Source organism: Spermophilus citellus (genome assembly GCF_964194105.1).
Source record: "Spermophilus citellus genome assembly, chromosome: 7".
NCBI lineage: Eukaryota > Metazoa > Chordata > Mammalia > Rodentia > Sciuridae > Spermophilus > Spermophilus citellus.
The window spans coordinates 109,015,371-109,036,008 of NC_138188.1; the positions used below are offsets into that span (position 1 = coordinate 109,015,371).

The 20,638-nt window shown below is 46.4% G+C and overlaps 1 protein-coding gene across 2 annotated transcripts in view; it reads right to left on the reverse strand.

The window, feature by feature from the left end:
- The window catches only part of ITGB5 (integrin subunit beta 5), a 114,622-nt gene extending 95,073 nt beyond the window's left edge, over nt 1-19,549 (reverse strand). The window contains exons 1-2 of one of the 2 annotated variants that reach the window (XM_081301261.1): nt 19,001-19,549; nt 6,247-6,332 (exon numbers count right to left, since the gene is read on the reverse strand). In XM_081301261.1, the coding sequence (XP_081157387.1) occupies nt 6,247-6,332; nt 19,001-19,070 (156 nt within the window). In that variant the 5' untranslated portion in view covers nt 19,071-19,549. The remainder of the gene's footprint in view (nt 1-6,246; nt 6,333-19,000) is intronic. The other variant, XM_081301260.1, reaches the window with a different exon arrangement.
- Between the last annotated feature and the right edge of the window lie 1,089 nt (nt 19,550-20,638).

A 20,638-nucleotide genomic window follows, 5' to 3' on the forward strand; every position in this document is an offset into this window, starting at 1 on the left:
CATCCTGCTCAACTAGATTGTTGATAGACACTGCCAGTCCATGACAAAGGAGTTGAACAGGGCTATCTTCTGGCCAGGGAAAATGTACTTGCCAGGATCATCAAGAAACTAAAGTCTAGATGGCACCTGTCAGACTGAACAACTCTGAGGCACCCAGATTGTGCCAATTGCAACCTTAGTAGGGCTTCTTTATTCTCTAGGTTGTTAGCAACAAAGCCCTCTTCAGTTCCAGCACCCCTGGATTCCCTGTTCCCTGCACAAACAGCAACCATCATGAACTCCTGCACTGTCACCTGCGTTGCCATTGTAAGAGCCATCATTGATCACATTAAAAGCTGCAACTTGCAGGGTGACTTTGGGAGTGCCAATCAAGTCAGCAATGTGACAGTATAAGGGAGTATCATGCATCTCCATCATCAATGTGTCAACCTCCTCCCCTTTCACAATGTCAGTGGCTTGCTGCTTGGGGCAGGCCCAGGGGTTTTATTGATGTGCTTAACCGGTTGTTTCTGAGACACCTTTACCTATATACCAACTCTTGTCATCTTCCCTAAGCTCTAGGGTCTAAAAACTATCAACTGAGGAAGTACTGGTCATAGTAAGTCTGAAGAAATGTGGAGACAAAGGCAGTTACCTGAAGAGTAGGATTCCAAAGAGTGTGACATCTTTCTGGCTTAGTCTGAAAATAGCCATGACTAATTTCTAGCTATAGGTTCTTGTTGCCCAAGAAAGGGACAGATTACCGCAGATCCCAGCAAGGAGTGTTAACCCCATGGCAAAGAACTTCTCCTTTCTCCCCGATGTCCTTTCTAGATATTTTAATTCCAGACAGATGAATATTTAAAGAGAAGAAACCAAAACCACAGAGACCAGGGGAAGATCTTTCTGACGGGTGTGACCTTTTAGGTGCACAAACAATATGAATCAAGAAAATATCTCAGGGCCCCTAATTATGAGCACTAAGCTCAGTGAATGTAGCTGCCTCAAATTATAAACCCCTGGGGAAAAGAAAAAATCATGATTAAGAATAATCCTCCTCACATGACACCCAAATGTTTAATGTCCTAAGCGCTTCTGATCCCAGAGACCCGACACCCAGACCTCTGCAGGGAACTAAACACAGCACATTCCAAGGGGAGAGGCTCTTAAATGCATCACCTGGTACCACTTTTACTTGTGAGGAACCAGAGGTTCACATACCTAGATTCACCAGAGAAGTTTGGGTTCGTCTGGCCCTGGCTTCCTGGGCCCGAGTTTGGTGCTTTGCAGCACCTGCTTCCAACTCAGCCAAGGCCACGTGAAATTCTGCAGCAGGAAACTGACCAGGCCCTCGGATTCCTGCCTCTAAATTTAATATTTATTTGCTGCCCCAACTGCAGAGATCTTCCTGCCACCTATCACACTGGAAGAATAAACATCCCCTTGATACAGAGAAACAGATACAGAGGGGCAGATACAGAAACAGATACTCCTAGGAAAGGGGAAGGGAAACTTCTCTCAACATGGAAAAGGAGACAAGTGAAGAGATGAGAAACTGCAGGCCCTGGAAGAAAACAAACCTAGCCTCATGCTGGGCTTCTAACCGGTCACCCACACTGGTATTTGAACTTGCTTGTAAGTTGCCATTCCGGGCTCTACTCCTCCATGGCCTGGAATGTGGAGAACATAATGCCATCCCTATTTGTTGTAACATGGTAACTCCTGACTCCCTGGACATTCTGTTCATGGAAATCTCTTTCCCTGCAGTCAAGGCCAGAGCTCAGGAGCATTAAGGCATCCGGCACCAAGGCCAGTACATTCAAGTTCTCCTATCTGTGCCAGGCCAGTGACTGTGCTATTTGAATACCACCCTGCCCACTGCTGCCAAAGCTAAAAAAACTCTAGCAAGATGTGGGTCTTTGGGAGAGAACAAATTTCCATGTGATCCTGAAACAAGTGAAGAGATGAGAAACTGCAGGTCGTGGAAGAAAACAAACCTAGGCAGGGAAAGGAGACTGCTGGGCCCAATCCCTGGGATGAGGAGGGAAGAAACAAACCGACAGACAGGCAGAGGGCCTAGGTGGAGAAGTGGGCACAGGCAGGGAACCTGCTGCGGTGGCCATCCTCCCTGGATGGGCCGTCTGACCAGCCAAGGCTGCAGCCCTGCTTGGCAGAGCCCTCATGGATTTGAGGGAAGAGTAACTGATGAGAAACCGAAATTTGTGTTGTGTGCCAGCAACACACTGCTATGCATGCTGCCTGCCTGGGGGACAGAGATCCCTTTGCCAGCTTTCAATCGGCTCATTTAATTCATTGAACAAATACTTATAAGGCACCTATAATGGGCCAAGATTATCCATTCATTTGGTCTGAGCACAAAAAGATGTTCTCTTAAAGAATCTTTTCTTTTTTTTTTTTTTAATTGTGAGCTGGAATGAACGCTGACTCCATTTCTTCCTTAGCTCAAACGTAAATCCACTCAAAGTGTCTCTTGTCCATTTCCTGCCAACATCACTGCCCCAGAAGACCCAGCTTGCTGACCCGCCTCTCATCTCTCTCCCTCCTCACTTGTGCCTCCAATTCCATGGAGTCCTTCATTCTTTCTTCTCCATCTCTGCCTTCAAGGGCAAGGACCCCAGCCCAGCCCAGGCCTCACCAGTCTCCTCCACGCCTGACCTGCTTCCACCCACCCAAACGCCCCAGGCCTCACCGCTCTTCCCACAGGCGGTGGCCGTACCTTCTGGGTTTCACAGCAGCCTGGTGCCACCCAGGGCCACATCAGTTCAGAGTCTCACTTTCATCCTCACAACTTCCGCACATACCCCAGCCCTGAGTGCGAGCTTTCCTGCTTTTGCCCCCTGCCTCCCTCCCCAGCCCTGCCTCCGGTCCTCCCTGGGAACACTCACCCCTCAGCCTGACCTTGGGAGGGCTACCCTGGCCTGCCGCCTGTGGCCCAGGCTGCTCGTCTCCTGAACTTGTTCTCCTGCAGGTCTCCTGCGGGCACTGTGGTGAGGTGTAGTGAGGGGGCTGAGTCGTGATGAAAAGGTGAGTGGGAAGAAGGTGGGCTGCCCTGGGCCTCGCCAGGAAGCACCCACACACTCTCCTCCATACATGCTCCTTGGTATAGTGGCTGGGTTGTGGAACCTGCCATCTTGGGGGAGAAGCAAATTTTTCACTAAAAAAGCAACAGATCAGGCTGAGGCTGGGGATCAGTGGTAGAGCACTTGCCTAGCATGTGTGAGACACTGGGTTCAAGTCTCAGTACCATATATAAATAAGGTCCATTGACAAGTTAAAAAAAATAATGAAATAAAATACAAGTTTATCTAAAAAAAAAAAAAGCAGTGGATCAAGGAGGTAATAAACTTCTGGAGTTTGTCGTGTGTTCTATGCTGAGCAGAACAAACAGCAGCGTTAAGTGTTCAAGCTGGCCAAAAAAAATGTGGGGCCAAGATGGGCAAGAATAAGACTGGGATAGGATGAGGGGCAGGGCCAGTGTGGACAGGTGAAGACAGACAGCAGTCCACCTGGTCTCAGGGCCTAGAGACCCCGGTCATGAAGGTGGAAGGTAAGTGTGAAGCCCCAGCAAACCACAGTTAGGAAACAAAGGCAAGAGGGCCAGGGTGAGCAGGACCACTCAGGGGAATGCAGCAGAGAGAACCAGCAGGAAGTGCTGTGTAGGGGGCGGTAAGGAAGGACACAGGCTGACTCCAATACAGCACCTGTGGGAGAGTATGGTTCAGAGGAGGTGGAATTAGGGTATGATGGGTGTGAAGTGTAGAGGCAAGGAGTCCCCTGGGTGAATCTCAAGTAAAAATTAGGAGGCTATTATGGGATCTGCAGTGGGCAGAAACCCACAGGGAATGTGCTATGGATTCATGAAGAGAGGAGGGAGGTGACATCACAAGAATGCACTGGCCAAGAGACCTGGCCCTCCCTGGCTGTCCACTAGGTACCAGCCCTCAATGTCCTCTCGCATCCTGTGCACTTGGCAGAGACCTTATTCCTCAGACAATGTCCCAGGATGTGGTTAAGAAGGCACTGGCTGTACTTATTCCTTCTCGCTAAGGAACAGGATGATAGAAACCATCCCAAACGCTCTGAATAGATCCAGCTCCCTGAAACACACTCATGCCCTGGCGAAAGTTCACCCCAGTGAAGATGGGAAGCTGCATTCCAGGGCAGGTCACAGGAAGGTCTTCAGCCAAGAATGAGACCCCACGTAAGCAGAGGAGGAGCTGGTGGGCTAGATAGGGAACCCCTGTGTGGGCTGGGCCAACAGTATGCTCCTCAGGAGAACCTCATTCACTGTCAACATCAGGAGGTCAGACTTGTGGAAGTACTAGCACAAGAAAGGAAGAAACTTAAGTAAACAATGGACTCTGGGTGCTCACATCTCACCAGGAAATAAGCATGGGTGACAGCAGCAGTTTGCTGGATAACTTATTCAGGAGACGCAGGGAACTGAGCAGTCCCACCCAAAAGCCCTCCCATGCACTGACCTCACCACATACTCCGTGTAATGCTGGAGGCTAGGAAACATCATCTTCATTTTATACATCAAAGTATTAAGAGGAAATCAGGGGCTGGGGCAGTACTCAGTGGTAGAGCGCTTGCCTTCACGTGTGAGGCATTGGGTTCGAGCCTCAGAACCATATAAAAAATACATTGATAAAGATATTGTGTGTTCATCTACAATTTTAAACAAATTTTAAAGAGAGAGAAAATCATGGCAAAGCTGAGATTTAAATTTTGCTTTCTAACTCCATGTTTAACAGTTTTTTTTTTAAATCAAATATGAATTTCTTCCAGATTCTTGGCTGAATACTGGGTATGCCAAGGTGAATAAAACCATCTAATTTTGCAAAAAGAGGATGATTTAGTTGAGAACACGTATAAAAACAAATTAACCCAGTAAGGAGTTATAAGTATAAGGAATACAGAATATGGGGAGACAGAGTGTCACAGCCTGTAAAAAATAAACAGCCATCCAGTGAAATCCTTCAACTAATATTTATTGAGCAACTTCTGTGTGCTGGGCACTATGCTGAGTGCTGAAGACAAAGCAATGATGTTGCTTCTTCTCTTTTGAGATAAAACTCTTGCTGTAACATTCCAGTAAAGCTGGGGGTTTCATTCTCATGTAAAAGGAATGGATGGATGGATGCAATAGACAGATGCACAGATGGATGGACAGGTGTGTATAAAGGGAAGTCATGAGAGTTTTCTGAGTAGATGGGTTTGAACTGGAAAGAGTTGGTGAAGAGAAGGTGGAAAGCTGGTAGACTGTGAAGGGAGAAGGAGCAGATGGGAAGTCATGAGGGGTGCATCAGCGGGGCTCTGAGGGTCTTCAAGTAGCTCCCTCTGGTGAAAAAGCAGGAGTGAAGGTGGGCAAGGGATGACAGCAGGCAGAAAGGCAGAGGCCTTGGGACTTGGATCCGTCCTGTAGGTCAGAGGGAACCAAAAAGGGTTTAAAGAAAGTTTGTTACAAAGACACTATACGAGCAAATATGATTCAGGGTTTATACATGGAGGAGATTCCTCTCTCAAAGTAACTTGTCTAGTATTCTTGCTCCCCAGTAGAAAAGGTTGTAGAGAGTCTAGAGGGTAAGACGCAGAACCTTCTAGAGGAAAGGGCCTGGGCCCAGAAGTACAAGTAGGAAAATTCAAACCCCAGCTTTGATACACCTGTGTGGCCTTTGACAAATCAATTTACTCAGACTGTCAATAAAATGGGTGTGTTTTCATCCACATGACGGAGCTGTTGTGGGGGTTAAAGACACTATAGATATGATGAGTGGCATCTAGCAGGGGTCCACACATGACGGGTTTGGCAGTTCTTAGTCAAAGGTCAGAAAGCCATAAGGAAGACCCATTTGCTTCCCACACAAAAGGGAAGAAAAGCCTTGTTTCCCCAAAACAAGATTAATATTCAACACCATCAAGAGGCCCAATTTAAGACTTTAACTCAGATTTGTTATCATTCTGGATGGAAGCAGAAGAGGCAGCTCGTAGGATCTGCACATGCTCGTGAGAGTGTGTGTGTGTGTGTGTGTGTGTGTGTGTGTGTGTGGTGCTGGGGATGGAACCCAGGGCCTATGCAAGCGAGGCAAGCACCCTACCAACTGAGCTACATCCCCAGCCCTGTACATGCTTTTTATGTACACTGGATCTGTGTGCTGTGCTGTGGTGTTGTCCCCTTCCTGTCCCCTCCCCCATAACACTCCTTCCCCCCTCCCCTCTGTCCCCCACCAGCCCCCCACATACCTCTTTGGAGCACCAGGCACATTTTGGGTGGATTAGCAGACATTCTTCACACGAGGTGGCACTTCCACTGGTGCAAATGTTGAGCCCTTCAAAGCAAGATAAAGATGCACCAATTAGTTCCTGACTTTGAATCTGAGTGATGAGACCTTTGAATGGCTTGGGGTGTGTGTGGGCAGTGGGGAGGGTTGCTTCCTTCTTTAACAGCAGGTCTGAGGCTGAAGGGTGCCCCACTGCAGATTGCAAGTTAAGGCTTATTTACTGAGGCCAAACATGGAGTTTTTGAAGCATCTACCCAGCATGCACATTTGTGTTAGCAACCCCCTTCTCTTCTGCTGGGCCCCCTTGGATCCCATCTCTTTTCTCCATAACTCAGCAAACCCTCCCTCATTGAGGGAGAAGAGGACCCCCTTACACTTAGTCTGTCCAATAAAGGCAAAAATAGTATAAGTAAGAAAAAAGAATGGATTGGCTTCATTCAGGCATAAAAAAGAAAATCCTAAATTAGATACTATCTAGTCAAACTCTACAGTATATTGTCAGGGCACAGGGGTGCATGCCTCTAATCCCAGCTGTTCTGGAGGCTGAGGCAGGAGGATTGGGAGTTTAAAACCAGTCTCGGCAATTTAGTGAGGCCCTAAGCAATTTAGCAAGACCCTGTCTCAAAATGTAAACATTGTCGGGGATGTGGCTCAGTGGTTAAGTGCCCCTGGGTTCTAATCTCTAGTACCAAAAAGCAAAAAACAAACAAACAAACAAAAAACTATGGTACACTAAAAGAAGCTGGCAAGCCTCTTAAAAAGAAATGCAAGTTAAGACAAAGGAAATTCATTGACTGAAAGTCAATGACTTTGAGTCATTTTCTCTTTGACAAGGTCAAAACATATCATTGACTGGTGGTAATGAAAAAGCTTTTGATAAAATTTAAAACTCATCCTGATAACATTTTTTTTTAATCAGGAAATAAGATTATAAGGAAACTGTTTTACCATGGTAAAGGTTACTTAATTCAAACCTAGGCAAGTCTTTTTCCTCTTACCCCACTAACTGGGAAGGGGTCTCCAGAACCAGCCTCAACTGTGAGGACAAGAGTAAGTCCACGGCCCTTTCTACTGCTGACACCCCTCCAATCACCCACCACCAGCAACACAACTCTCCTGGGTGAGATTCACCATCTCTGTCTTTTTCTTCCTTTCTGAACCATTATTTCTACACATTACTTTTGACCAAGAGCAAAGCTTGCTGGTCATTCATTCATATTCCCTGAATGAGACTAGTTCTATTTGGTCTTCTTGGCACTATTTGGTCTCTCCTGGTCATTGCTTCTGCAAAAAGAAAAGGAGAGAAGCACACTGGATGGATGGAAAGGAAAGAAACCCAGGGCCACCACCCTAGGAAGAGGGTTCAGATGGTAAGGGGGGAAAAGTTAAAAATTAGAGAAAGTAGAGAAGAAAATATAGGAAAGTAGAAGATGGTTACCTAGTTCCACTAGACACCATGAAAATGTTTTGTAAGATAATCAGTATTATTTCTAAGCACTAACAATGACCTGGAAAAGAAATCAAGAAAGCAATTCCATTTACGATAGCATCAAAAACCACAACAAACAAAATACTTAGAAATAAATTTAAGTATTGAGGTGAAAGCTCTATACACTGAAAGCTACAAAAACTGATGAAAGAAATTGAAGAAGACCCTCTGAAATAGAAAGATATCCTGTGCTCACAGTTTATAAAAATTAATATTGTTAAAATGTCCATGCCACCAAAAACCATCTACAGATTGTTCAATGCAATTGAACAATCATGAACAATTCAACGCAATCCCTACCAAAATTCCAATAGTATTTTTCACACAAATAGTAAAAAAAAAATCTAAAATTCACATTAAACCACAAAAGACCTCAAATAGCCAAAGCAAAGCAATCAAACAAAAAGAATAAAGCTGGATGAGTCACATTATTTGATTTCAAAATACACTTACTATAAAGCCATTATCAGCTACTTGGGAAGCTGAGGCAGGAGGATCATGAACTCAGGGCCACTCTGAAACAGGATGAGACTCCATCTCAAAAAAGAAAAAAATAATGATAATAATAATAAAAAGCTGCCAGGAACAATGGCACACGCCTGTAATCCCAACAACTTGGAGGCTGAGGCAGGAGGATCGAGAGTTCAAAGAGAGCTAAAGCAAGGCCCTAAGCAACTTAGTGAGACCCGGTCTCAAATTTTTTAAAAATAAGAATAAAAAGGGCTGGGGATGTGGCTCAGTGGTTACACATCCCTGGCTCAATCCCCAAAACTGTAGTAATCAAAGCATCATGGTACTGGCATAAAACAGACATAGACCAATGGAATAGAATAGAGAGCCCAGAAAAAAATCCATGCACTTATGGCAAGCTGATCTTCAATAACAGTGCCAAGAAAACACAGAGAAGAAAGGCTGGTCTCCTCAATAAATGGTGTCGGAACAACTGGATAGTCACATGCATAAAAATGAAATTAGACCTTGTCTCACCCCATGTGCAAAAATCAACTCGAGATCGATTAAAGAGTTAAGAAGAGCTAAAACTATAAAGCTGCCAGAAGAAAACACAGGAGGAAAGTTTCACAACATTGGTTTCAGCAGTGATTTTTTTTTTTTTTTGGGGGGGGGATGCTATTTCAAAACAGACCACAAGACCAAATATTGACAAATTGACAGAAAATAAGATTGTAGAGGAACTGTTTTATCACTGGTAAAGGTTACTTAATTCAAACCTAGGCAGGTCTTCTTCCTTCCACCCCTCTAACTGGGAAGGGGTCTCCAGAGCCAAGCTCAACTGTGAGGGTAAGATTATATCAATCTGAAAAGCTCGTGCACAGTGAAGGAAATGCTCAACTGAATGAAGAGACAACAAACGGTATGGGGGAGAATATTTGCAAACCATAAATCTGAGAATGAATTAATATCCCAAATACGCAGGGAACTCCAACAAGTCAATGGTAAAAAAACAAATAGCCTAATTAAAAAATGGGCAAAGGATCTCAACAGATATTTCTCAAAAAGCATACAAATGGCCAAAAGGTGCATAAAATGTTCCACATTACTAATCATCAGGGAAATTCAAATTAAAACCATAATAAGCTATCACTTCATACCTGTTAGAATGACTATTATCAAAATCAAAAGATAAAAGGCATCATAGAGGATCCAGAGAAAGGGTTGTCCTTGTACATTGTTAATGAGAAAACAGAAAGCAAGAGTTCAAAGAGAGCTTTAGTAACTTAGCAAGACCCTAAGCAACTTAGTGAGATCCGATCTTGGGCTGGGGATGTGGCTCAAGCGGTAGCGCGCTCGCCTGGCATGAGTGCGGCCCGGGTTCGATCCTCAGCACCACATACAAACAAAGATGTTGTGTCCACCGAAAACTAAAAAATAAATATTAAAAAGATTCTCTCTCTCTCTTTAAAAACAAAATTCTCTCTCTCTCTTTAAAAAAACAAATATATATATACCTATACTCCATGTTCACCATAGCACTAGTCACTACAGCCAAGATACAGAATCAACCTAAGTGTCCATAGGCGAATGAATGGATAAAGAAAATGTGGTCTATACATATAATAGAATGTTATTAAGCTTTTTAAAATGAAGGAAATCCTTAAATGGATGAATCTGGAGGACATTATACTAAGTGAAATAAGCCAGTCACAGAACGACAAACACTGTGTGATCTCACTGATACCTAAAACAGTGAAATCTAGAACCATGGAAATCATAGAAGCACAGAGTAGAGTAGAAAGGCAGTTTTTAGTTACCAGGGACTAGTGGGGGTGGGGAATGGGGAGATGTTGGTCAAAAGGTACAAAATCTTAAATGGTGTGAATAAGTTCTGGAGGTCAGTTAGTTGTACAGCATGGTGACATCGGGTAATATATTAAATACTTAAAAATTGCTAAGACAGTATAGTTTCAACATTCTTACCACACACACACACACACACACACACACAAAAATAACTGAGGTGATAAACATTTTCATTAGTTTAATTGTGGCAACAACTTTATAAGGTATACCTATATCAAAATATCACATTGTAATCCCAATGACTCAGGAGGCTGAGGCAGGAGGATGGTCAGTTTGAGGTCAGCCTCAGCAACTTAGTGAGACCCTCAGCAACTTAGCAAGACCCTGTCTCAAAACAAAAAATAAAAAGGGCTGAGGATGCAGCTCAGTGGTTAAGCACCCTTTGGTTCAATCCCTGATTGAAACAATAAGTATAACAAACAATTAATAAAACACACTGCGTATTGTAAATATATATTATCTATTACTATATATTTGTCAAGTATACCTCCATAAAATGAGAAAAATAAAGATTTATATGAAAAAATATAAAATAAATATATATAAAATGAGAAAAAAATTAAGAATATATAATTTTAAAACAAAATGTTAAACAGTAAAAGAGAAGAAGTATCAAAACAGAGGGGTAGAAAAGGCCTCTGGAAACTCTAACCTTTCCCCAGTTTGCTAATTTCAACTTTCTGCTTCTCCTTTGTCACCAGAAGTAAGACCCAAAGGAATCATAAACGGCAAAGGAACCCACTGGGCAGGATAGGGGCCGGTGAGATGCGCTGGGAAACTGCACTGGTGTCATCCTAAGGGGCATTGGAAGGAACACTAGTTGGGAGAAGAACAGCAGCTGAGACAGGAGGAGGAATAGACAGAGCCTGCGATGCTGGAAAGGAAAGAGGGAGGATTTGTGAACCAAAGAGGGTGTGAACAGCGGTTTCCGCCAGCCAGGGACCTGACCCTAAACCCGGGGCCCCTCGTCTGCCTCACACCCAGAGAACCAGGGGCTCCAGAGCAGGCATCTCTCAGACACCTTCTCACTACCAGGCCTGCAGCCAGAGTTCCTGGGTGCCACTGGGACCTATGGCCCTGCATGACCTTCTTTAGCAGGAAGAGTCCTCCCAAGTCCAGACAGGCCAAGAAGGTCTCAGAGCACAGTCCACTAGGAAGCTGGGCCTGCTGCCTGCCCTCACCCACTCCTCCTTTCTTGTTTTAAAATAAAACCACTCCATGATTTCCAAACAGGCACATAAGCCTTCAAAAATGAGAGCCTGAGGGCCGGGGTTGTGGCTCAGTGGTGGAGAACTTGCCTAGCATGTGTGAGGCACTGGGTTCGATCCCTGGCACCACATAAAAATGAATAAAATAAATGTATTATGTCCGTCCACTACTAAAAAATGTTAAAAAAAAAAAAAAAAACGAGAGTCTGAGCTGGAAAAGAGTTTCAAAATGCTGGTTCCATTTTTGGGTCAAATCCCCTTTCCTGTCAGAGGGAAGAAAAACTCACATCTAGTAAAAATGTTACTTTCCTTCTCCTTTCTTCAACCTCATCAGATACAAACTCAGGCCCTTTTGACATATTTTAACTATGAAATCACTGCAATAAAATAATAGAATTACAGCTGAGTGCAGTGGTACACACCTATAATCCCAATGACTAGGGAGGCTGAGGCGGGAGGATGGCAAGTTCAAGGTCAGCCTCAGCAACTTAGTGAGGCCCTGTCTCAAAAGTTAAAAGGACTGGGGATGTAGCTCAGTGGTAAAGTGCCCCTGGGTTCAATCCCCAGTACCAAAATAAATAAATGAATCAATAATGGATTGCAGAACCTTGAAGCTAGAACAGTTTTAGATGAGCTAGTTAAGTGGCCTCATTTTACAGATGAAAACATGAAAAAAGCTGAGTAATGCCTTGAAACAAGGAGCCCTGGGTCTGAAGAGGTCACAAATGGAAAGTGCCCAAATGGGATGCCTGCCAGGTAATCCCTACACCATCCTCCACCCAGGGCTGCCTTGGTCACTGAGTTCCAGGGCTCCTGGAGGATATCGCTAACAGCCCTTTGGTCAGAAAGGAATATGAGGGCAGAGGCCTAGTTTAGGACTTTGCTTAAAACCACATAAATTCACAAACAATCCTCCCTAACTACCAGAGCCTCCTCTGGGAACTTGGGCTGGGGATCCAGGGCTTAGAGTGGTAAGAGCTCTTCAGGTCTAATCAATCCAGACCAGACAGGTCTCTAATCTTCTGGTCTACCAGCCTCAAAGACCTGGGACACATACGGAAAGGGCTCAATGGATGTGACAGACACTGGTATGAAACATATTGAAAAACTAAAAAACTTAAGTGATAGTGCATTATTAATTATTTATATTATTATTCTATATTCACATACAATAATAAAGAAGTTTTACAGCCCTCAAAACAATCGCCCTATTGCTATTGGGACTGATTCAAATTCAAGACACCCGCACCAAGTACATCCTAAATGCTGAGCACTGGACTGGAGGAGGCTGGAGATTCACAAATACACAGCCCCAGGCTCTGCTTCCCAGAGCTCACCATGTGCCAGTTACCAGGTACCAGACAGGAGCTCCAGGACCACAGGCTGTGCTGATGTGTGTCCTAGGGCCAAAGTTACTCCCTTTGGCATCTCTCCTCTCTCCACCTATAAATATTTCAGAGACTTTGGATTTGGCTAGATGAGTCACTCGGTGCCAATAAGCGGTTTGAAAAGGAAGCAATGAATAAAAAGCTGAGCAGCTGGAGTTCACAAATGTCAGAGTGTTGTGTCTAGGTCATGGAGATAGGCGCTAGTAGCCCAGATGGCAGCCACATCTTTCCTTGGTTGCTGTTTTGCACCGTGGCTATTCCCAGCTCAGTTTCAATTCCCTGTGGCCCTCTGGCTTTGAGGATCTGAAGTCTGGGGTTTACTGTAAACTATAATCTAAAAATATGCTCTACTTCCGAAACTCATTGACTTGCCCCTTTCTTTCATCAATCATATCCAGGCAGCCACCATGTCCGGCTGATCATTCCTTCAAGATGTACGGAATGTTTCTCCTAATCCAACCCTTCCTGCCTGCCCTCTCCAGTGCCAACAGCTCAAGCCAGCCCTCTGGTCTAATTTCCTGCAGTAGCCTCCCGCCTGGCCTCCCTCCACTCAGCCTCTCCCACTTCTGTCCCACCCCACATGTCCAAGGTCAGAAAACTACACTCAAGCATACATCGGAGTTGCCTGATCCAAAACACTTAATGGGATAAAAAGTGAGTACTGAAGTGGATGTCAACCTGGAATGTCAACCCTTTGCCTTGAAGGTGGCAAACCACTGAAGTGCTTGTCCCCATGCCTGAGCTATGCCACATACATCTGTCACACAATAGACAAAAGATTTCCAGTGTAGAATCTAACAACTAAATAACCAATGTCCAAAGATATTACCATGCTACAAGTATGCCCTAGGAAGTTTCCACCTCAATCAGTTCCCATCTGAGACTGCCTTTCTGAATATCAGACTCCTGCCAGCCAACCAGAAATATTGGCTTTACAAATATGATTTCTATCTTTAAAACAGCAATTCGTGTACTGTATGATATTCAATACAGTATAGTAAGTATTCTATTGTATGGATTCTATATATAAATGAGAATGGGCATGGCATGTAAGACAAAGCTTACTCCAATATATTGCCAAATTAAAAATAAAAAGCAAGATGTAGAACAGTATGTTTACTGTTACTTTTGAATGAAAACAGATAAGAGATATTTGTAACGTGTGCATAGAAATACTTACAAAAGGAACCTAACAGAGAACGCCTGTGCAGGGAACGCAATCATCAGGGGACTATCCTGAGCTAATGGACAACAAGGAGGAAGAGAGGCTTCTCACTGTATCCTAGTTATACTTTTAAGAAGTATGTATGTTATGTATTCAAAAATTAATTGAAAAAGAGGCCATTGATTACCTCTATGGTCTTCCTCTAGAAACCAATAACTCCATCTAATCATGAGAAAAAAAAATAACATCAGCTGAACCCTAATAGGACACAGTCCTCAAAATAACTGACCAATACTTGTCAAAATTGTCAAGGTTAGCTGGGAATGTAGCTTAGTGGTAGAGGACTTGCCTACCATGCATGAGGCCCTGGCTTCAATCCCCAGCACCAAAAATAGATAGAAAAAAGAAGGAAAAGAGAGAGCATAAAATAAAAACCTGTCAAGGCCACTGAAAACAAGGAAAGACTGAGAAACTGTCATAGTCAGGAGAAACCCAAGGAGACATGACAACCCCACATGGTATACTAAATAGGATCCTACAACAGAAAAAAAAAAGTAAAAACTAAGGAAATCTGAATAAAAGTGGACTTAGGTTAATGAGAGTATTATCAATGTAGTTCATAACTGCAACAAACACATCACGCTGATGGAGGACGCTAATGGCAACTCTGTGATATTCTCAGGTTTCCTATAAATCTGAAACCATTCTAAATTTTTAGGATTTTTTTTATAAAGCCATTGAAACCACAGATGTGGAGTGTGTGGGGAATTGATAGAGTGCTCAGCACTGATGACCTTGGGCAAGTCACATAGCCCTCCCTCAGCTTGCTCATAGGCAGGCAGATAAACAGGCACATTAGACAGCAGAAGTGCTAAGAGGAAGACAGAGGAAGGAAAGGAGATAGGAAGCATGAGGCTGACGTAGGAAGTGGCAGCTTTGGTTGGTAATGGCTGGGGATACCAAGTGATTGAGCAGGAAACACTTGAGAAGAGGTTTTGGGGATGGAGGAAGTAGAAGGGCCTGCCCTGGGGACCTGGCTGGCTGCTAGAAGATCAGAGGCGGCACAGGCTGCTGGAGTGAAGTGCCTGAGGGGAGAGTAGTGAAGGGTCACGGCAGAAGGGTAAGCATTCCCATGTGAGGACTTCCCAAAGCCACCAGAAAGTTTTAAGCACAGCAACACGATCTGACTAAAGTTTCAACAGGATCATTCTGAGAGCTGAGAGTACCTAGGGTCAAGTGCATGAGTCCATCCCAACTCTACAAGAGACCACCTCTAAACAATTCAGCTGAGGTCAGGAGGGGATCCTGCAAGGAGAGGGCAGCATATCTAGGCACCCCCAAAGCACCAGCCACAGGGGATGAGTCAACCTGTCCTGGCACGGACTCTTCACCCCATGGCCCTGCAAGCAAGAAGCCTCACCAACAAATGGATGCTTATAAATAAAGGGGTCTGAAAGCCCACTAATCCCATTCCAACTGGAAGGAAGGAAAACAAAGCATGGCCATCAGCTTTCCAAAGCCTCCAGCCTGGCCAAATGAAAATACCTGTGGAAAGGCCCCATCCCAGAAACCCAGCTCCACACGCCCTGTGAAAGGGACCCTATTATTTAAGCACAGTGAAATTGTCCCACATTACTGATATCTTAAAACTTCTCAGAATATTTCCATAATCAGGCTGAAAAAGAAAAAGTTGTTAGCAGGGCAGGCGGGTACAAAGGGCCTTTTGCCAAACTACTTAGATATTTTAATTCTCTGTTGCCTCAGTAGCTAAATAAGCATGGAGAACAAGCAAGAGAGGAATACTAATTAGAGCTAATTAGGCCCTGCCCTCTTCTGCCTCAATCCCCTTTATAAAAAGCACCCCCCATGACTCAAGGATGAGGAAGTTAAAATGCAAACCCATAGGGTAAACAGCAGTCTACAAACCAAGCCCACTGTTTGCATATTTCATTGACTGTCCTGCCATTGCCAAGCCTGGGCCTGGTTACCTGAAGAGAGCAGCAAATCCAGCCAAATTCCAATAGCCCATCACAGACCAGCACTAGGCCTGGAATGGGTGAGGGCAGAAGGGAGGGGCACTGCCAGTGTGAGTCTGCTAAATAAAATGAGGTGCTCTCTTACAATTCAGAGCATTTTAATTTTCAGGGCATTCAGTAAAAGAAACATTTGATGGCTTAAAAATATAAACTATGATAGCAAACGTGACTACAGTCATACGGCAGGACCAAGAGCACAGTCCTTCCTCTTAGAGAGCAAGGGTGGCATGGAAAAGCCAATGAGATCTTTCCCTGGTTTTGTGAGAGGACCACTTCTTAGGGTTCCATCTGGAGACTCTTGTGGCCATGGATAAGCAAAGATACTCCTGGTGGGGAGGGGGCCATTGTTGTCAGTCTGAAGGAATACTTGTTTAAAATGAGCCCTTTAACCCTGCTTAGTGGCATGGATCTATAATCCCAGCTACTCCCCAGGCTAAGGCAGGAGGATCACAAGTTCAAGACCAGCTCTGGCAATTTAGTAAGGTCCTGTCTCAAAATTTAAAAAATAAAATAAAATAAAAAGGGCTGGGATGGAAACCAGTGGTAGAGCACTCCTATGTTCAGTCTCCAGTACCACAAACAAACTAACAAAAAAATGAGCCTAAGGTCAGTTTCCTGCTGGATTTGTTCACTGGTCTAGGGACACCCAGGCAGGCAGGGCCCTGCAGGTCACCTCCTCCTTTCTCTGGGTGACTTTTTTGTTCAAATCAAACTCCTGGTAGCAAGACAGAGGAGAAAGTACCTGCAGTGCTTAAAAGAAAAGAAAAAAGGAAGGAAGACCAAAATAGAAAGCTTGAAGTTGGCTCGGTAACATTGGGAAATGGAGAAATCACATGGGTGAACCAGTCCATCTAACCTTTTGGGGTCCCAGGGCACTAAGAGAGAGGTGGCCAGTGTTCTGCTTGCTCTGTGCTGTTCTGCTGATCCCTGGGAGCTGACAACTCTAACAGGAAATGGCAGAAGGCCTGTGGTTATAGAGATGGGCAATGGAAAAAAAGGAACCCTGAAGGCATTGGAAATAAACCATCAAGCTCGATGCTTTTTCCTTATGATGAGGTCATGTAGGATCAAGGGCACTAGACCAAAAGCCATGGTCCCTGGTCCACTGCTCTCAAACGAAGGCAGGTGCAAAGTAGCAAGTGGCTTTGCCCTCTTGGGACCCTCTGCAAAATGAAGATCCTTGTGAGGATGCACATGAACTTTAAAATGGGGAATCACAATGCAAGTGGAAAATAATGCTTTTAAAAAAATTCTTTGCAACTGGAAATATTTGAGTTTTATAAGAATCACAGAATGTCAGCCTGGACCGGAACTTGGATCTCCTTTAGCAGTTCCTGAACTTTTTAATTTTACAGAACACCAAGATTGAAAAACAAAAGGAAAAAAAAGCAGAAAAGGAGGAAATTAATAAGGGTTGCTGGTTATTTTGTTTGCCAAAAAATTAAAAACTACCATCACTAAAATGTATTAAAGAAAAATTTCTACCAATAGATAAAGGGGCACAATTTAGGGCTGGGGTTGTGGCTCAGTGGTAGAACGCTCCCCTAGCATGGGTGAGGCACTGGGTTCGATCCTCAGCACCTCATAAAAGTCAATAAATAAAAATAAAGGCATTATGTCCACTTACAACTACAAAAAAAAATTTAAAAAGGGGGTCACAATTTCAAATTAAAGAAAAGTCATCATGAAGCAAAGGACAGTTGACAAAGCTCGTGTGTGCCACATCTTCCTCCTCTCTCCATTTCTCTAGGGTCCCATGAAAACACCAGGGATAGGTCCTGGTTGTCAGATAGGTTTTGTACTCCAGTGATCTACTCCAAGCTATGGATTGAGTATTTTCCCACAAAAGAAACCTTGCTACAGTATGAAGTTTGAATTAGGGACTGGACAAAGTTTTTGTTTGTTCAGACCCCTCCTCCACTCTCACACTGAAACCTCCACTGCCTTCATGTAAATGAGACACCGTAGGGGAAAACAGTCCTAACCTCGGGCAGCCAGGCAACCACTTGGCTCACAAGAGCAGACCAAGTTTCTGGGGCTTGAAAGTGAATGGAGCACACCGACACGCAATTACGTGCTCTGAGAAGGGAGAAAGTGTGCAGCCTGCTCTGGGTTTGTTTGTTGATTTGGAGTAGGAGGAGGAGGAGATAGGCTAGCTCATCTGTCTGGCAGCCCACAGCGCCAAACAGAGCATCCTTCCACTAGGAGCCTCCTAAATGCCACTCCCAACTCCGAAAACTTAAAAGTAGCTTAAGAGTCGTCACACAGCCTCCAGCCAGCCCAGGGCAGTGTCCGGAAAAGGCTACTTCAACAGTCCCTGATCCAGAATCCTCCATAGTTAGGGCCGTGTGATCCTCGAAGTGTTTGTGAGTTGCGGGATAAAATCAAGCAGAAGGAATCAGATCGGGAAGTTCCGGTGGGGCAGTGGCTCGGGATGCCAGTCTCCCCTCGGGTTGCCAGTCTCCCCTCGGGTTTGCAGTGACTTAGGGAGCTCAGGGGCATTACATCTTTATAGGAAGGCAGTTGGCCTAGGCGCAGTGAAACTTTGGGATTCGCTATTGGGTTCTGTGCACCCGCTGTTCCAGGAGACCAGTCCTCCAGAGTCAGCAGGGCGCCACGCTTTGGCTCTAGGGAAGACCCTACGTCTCGCGCCTCCCGCTGCCCTTCACCTCCCCGGGACCAGGGCACCGGCTGCATTGCTCTGCGCCTCCCCGCCCGCCCCCGATCGGCCACAAGGGCCGCTTTGTGCCCACGAGTGGAGCGCCCTGGTCCCAAAGCAGAGCTGGCGGCGGCCCTCCCGCGCCCTGGGCGCGGGCGCTCGCGGGCTCGCTCGGTCAGCAGACGGGCCAGGCTGTTTACACAGGAAGGGAAGGCTCCTCCTCGGCCAGGGAAGGGACAGGAGATCGAGACGGCCGGCAGGGCTGCAGGCACCGGATGACGCACGCATTTCAGAAGCGCCCGCGGGACTGTCCCGCGGCGGCTGGCCCACCTGAGAGTGCCCCGAGGGCACCCTCCACTGGGGCAACGCCCCCGCAGCGGCCCCTCGGAAACGCCGGCTGGCTCTGTGTGCGCTACAAAGTTTCTTTCCACTCAGTTGGAGGCGCGGCTTACCTGGGAGCGGCGGCACGAGCGCGCAAAGCCCGAGGAGGCAGGCGTACAGGGGCGCCGGGGCCCGCGGCATGGTGGGGCGCCCGGCCTCAGCGGCGGCGCGGGTGACAAACTCCGCAGGGTCGCGTGGCGGGGGCCGGGGCGCGGGGGCCTAAGGCCGGGGGCCGCAGCCTCATGCCCCGCTCGCAGTTCGGACTCAAGGCGCCCGCAGCCGAGCGAGAGGAAGGGGCGGCTGCGCTGGCCCGCGCCCGGTCGCCACCATCCCTCCCGCAGCGCTCGCAACCGAGTCTCCCGGTCGCCGCTGTCCTAGATGGCAGGCCGGGACGCCCGGGTATTGCGGTTCGGGACAGCCCTTGTGGGCTGCTCTAGGCAGGGGAGGGACTGGCTCCGCGCGGCGTCCGCGACTTGGGCTCCCGGACGCGCCCCGCGCTGAGGCTCCCCCGCGCGCCGGCACACTCTGCACTTCGCCTCCGCCCCTTCCCTTCCTCCCTCCGGCCCGCCAGGCTCCACTTTCCTCCCCTCCTTTCTCCTCCCCTTTTCTCCCTGCCAGGCCCCCGCCCGACAGCCACACGGTCAGCTTACGGCCAGGCGGGGCGAGGCGGGGCGAGCTCCGGGCTGGACCAGCTCCGCCCAGCTCGGGGACCGACCCAGGACGTAAAGGCCCTCGGGCGCCCAGGTGGAAATCCCTTCCGGCGCACTTGAAGAGTCGGGGTTCGGGGCTACTGGGTAGAGGGGCTCGCTCCGGCGCTTTAGCCAGGGAAGGGGGGTGGGTATGCACATTCCATTAGGCGAGCGGCGATTACTTGGGCCAAAGGAGGCTTTAGACTTAAAGAAGGAGAGCAGGTATGGCGCGAACCTGCCTTATCCGTCTCACCCTCCCAAAGCTGCACCTCCAACCCCGGCCTCGCCCCAGGTGGCCGTGCCTGCAGCAGCAAAGTTAAGCTCTGGATGGGGGGGGGGGAACACGTGGGGCATGGAGGCACAGATGAAGGACTCCATTCAATTATTTACACTTTGCCCCTTTCGAGGATTTGAGACTAGCCAATATGCCGCTAATCAGTTTTCGTTACCAATACACTGGCGGTTTCAGTGACCAAACTGATAAACTCAAAAGGGATGCCTTATCCTTTACATCTGCACCGGATCAGAAATTGCCAATAAGGGGCGCCGTGGGGGACTTCTCAGGAAGCTCATGCAAAGGATCCAGTGGATTTATCAGGATCATGAGGAATAGGTCGAGACTGGAATTGTTTATATCAAGAGAAGAAGTGAATTTATATAGAAGGAAGTAATAATAAGACACCTAGCACGGACCCTGCTAACCAAGCACTGTGATAAATGCTATACTGTATTAACTCGTTAAACCCCTGGTGTTACCCAGATAAAGAAACAGGCACACAGGGGCAAACATCCCCGAGGAAGTGACAGCTGGAATTCCTTGTCCAAAAGTTCTGATGGCTAGACTAAAAGCAGAAGCAGTAAGGAATAAAGAGCAAGGGGGTCTCACCTTTGCAGGTCAGGAAATAGCCGGAACCAGCTGGAGAGGCATGTACAAAAGTGTCCTAACTGCCCAGCATGAGAAGCTTGGATCTTTATTTGAGCCCACCCTCACCTCCCAGACTAGCAAGGTGGTGTCCATTG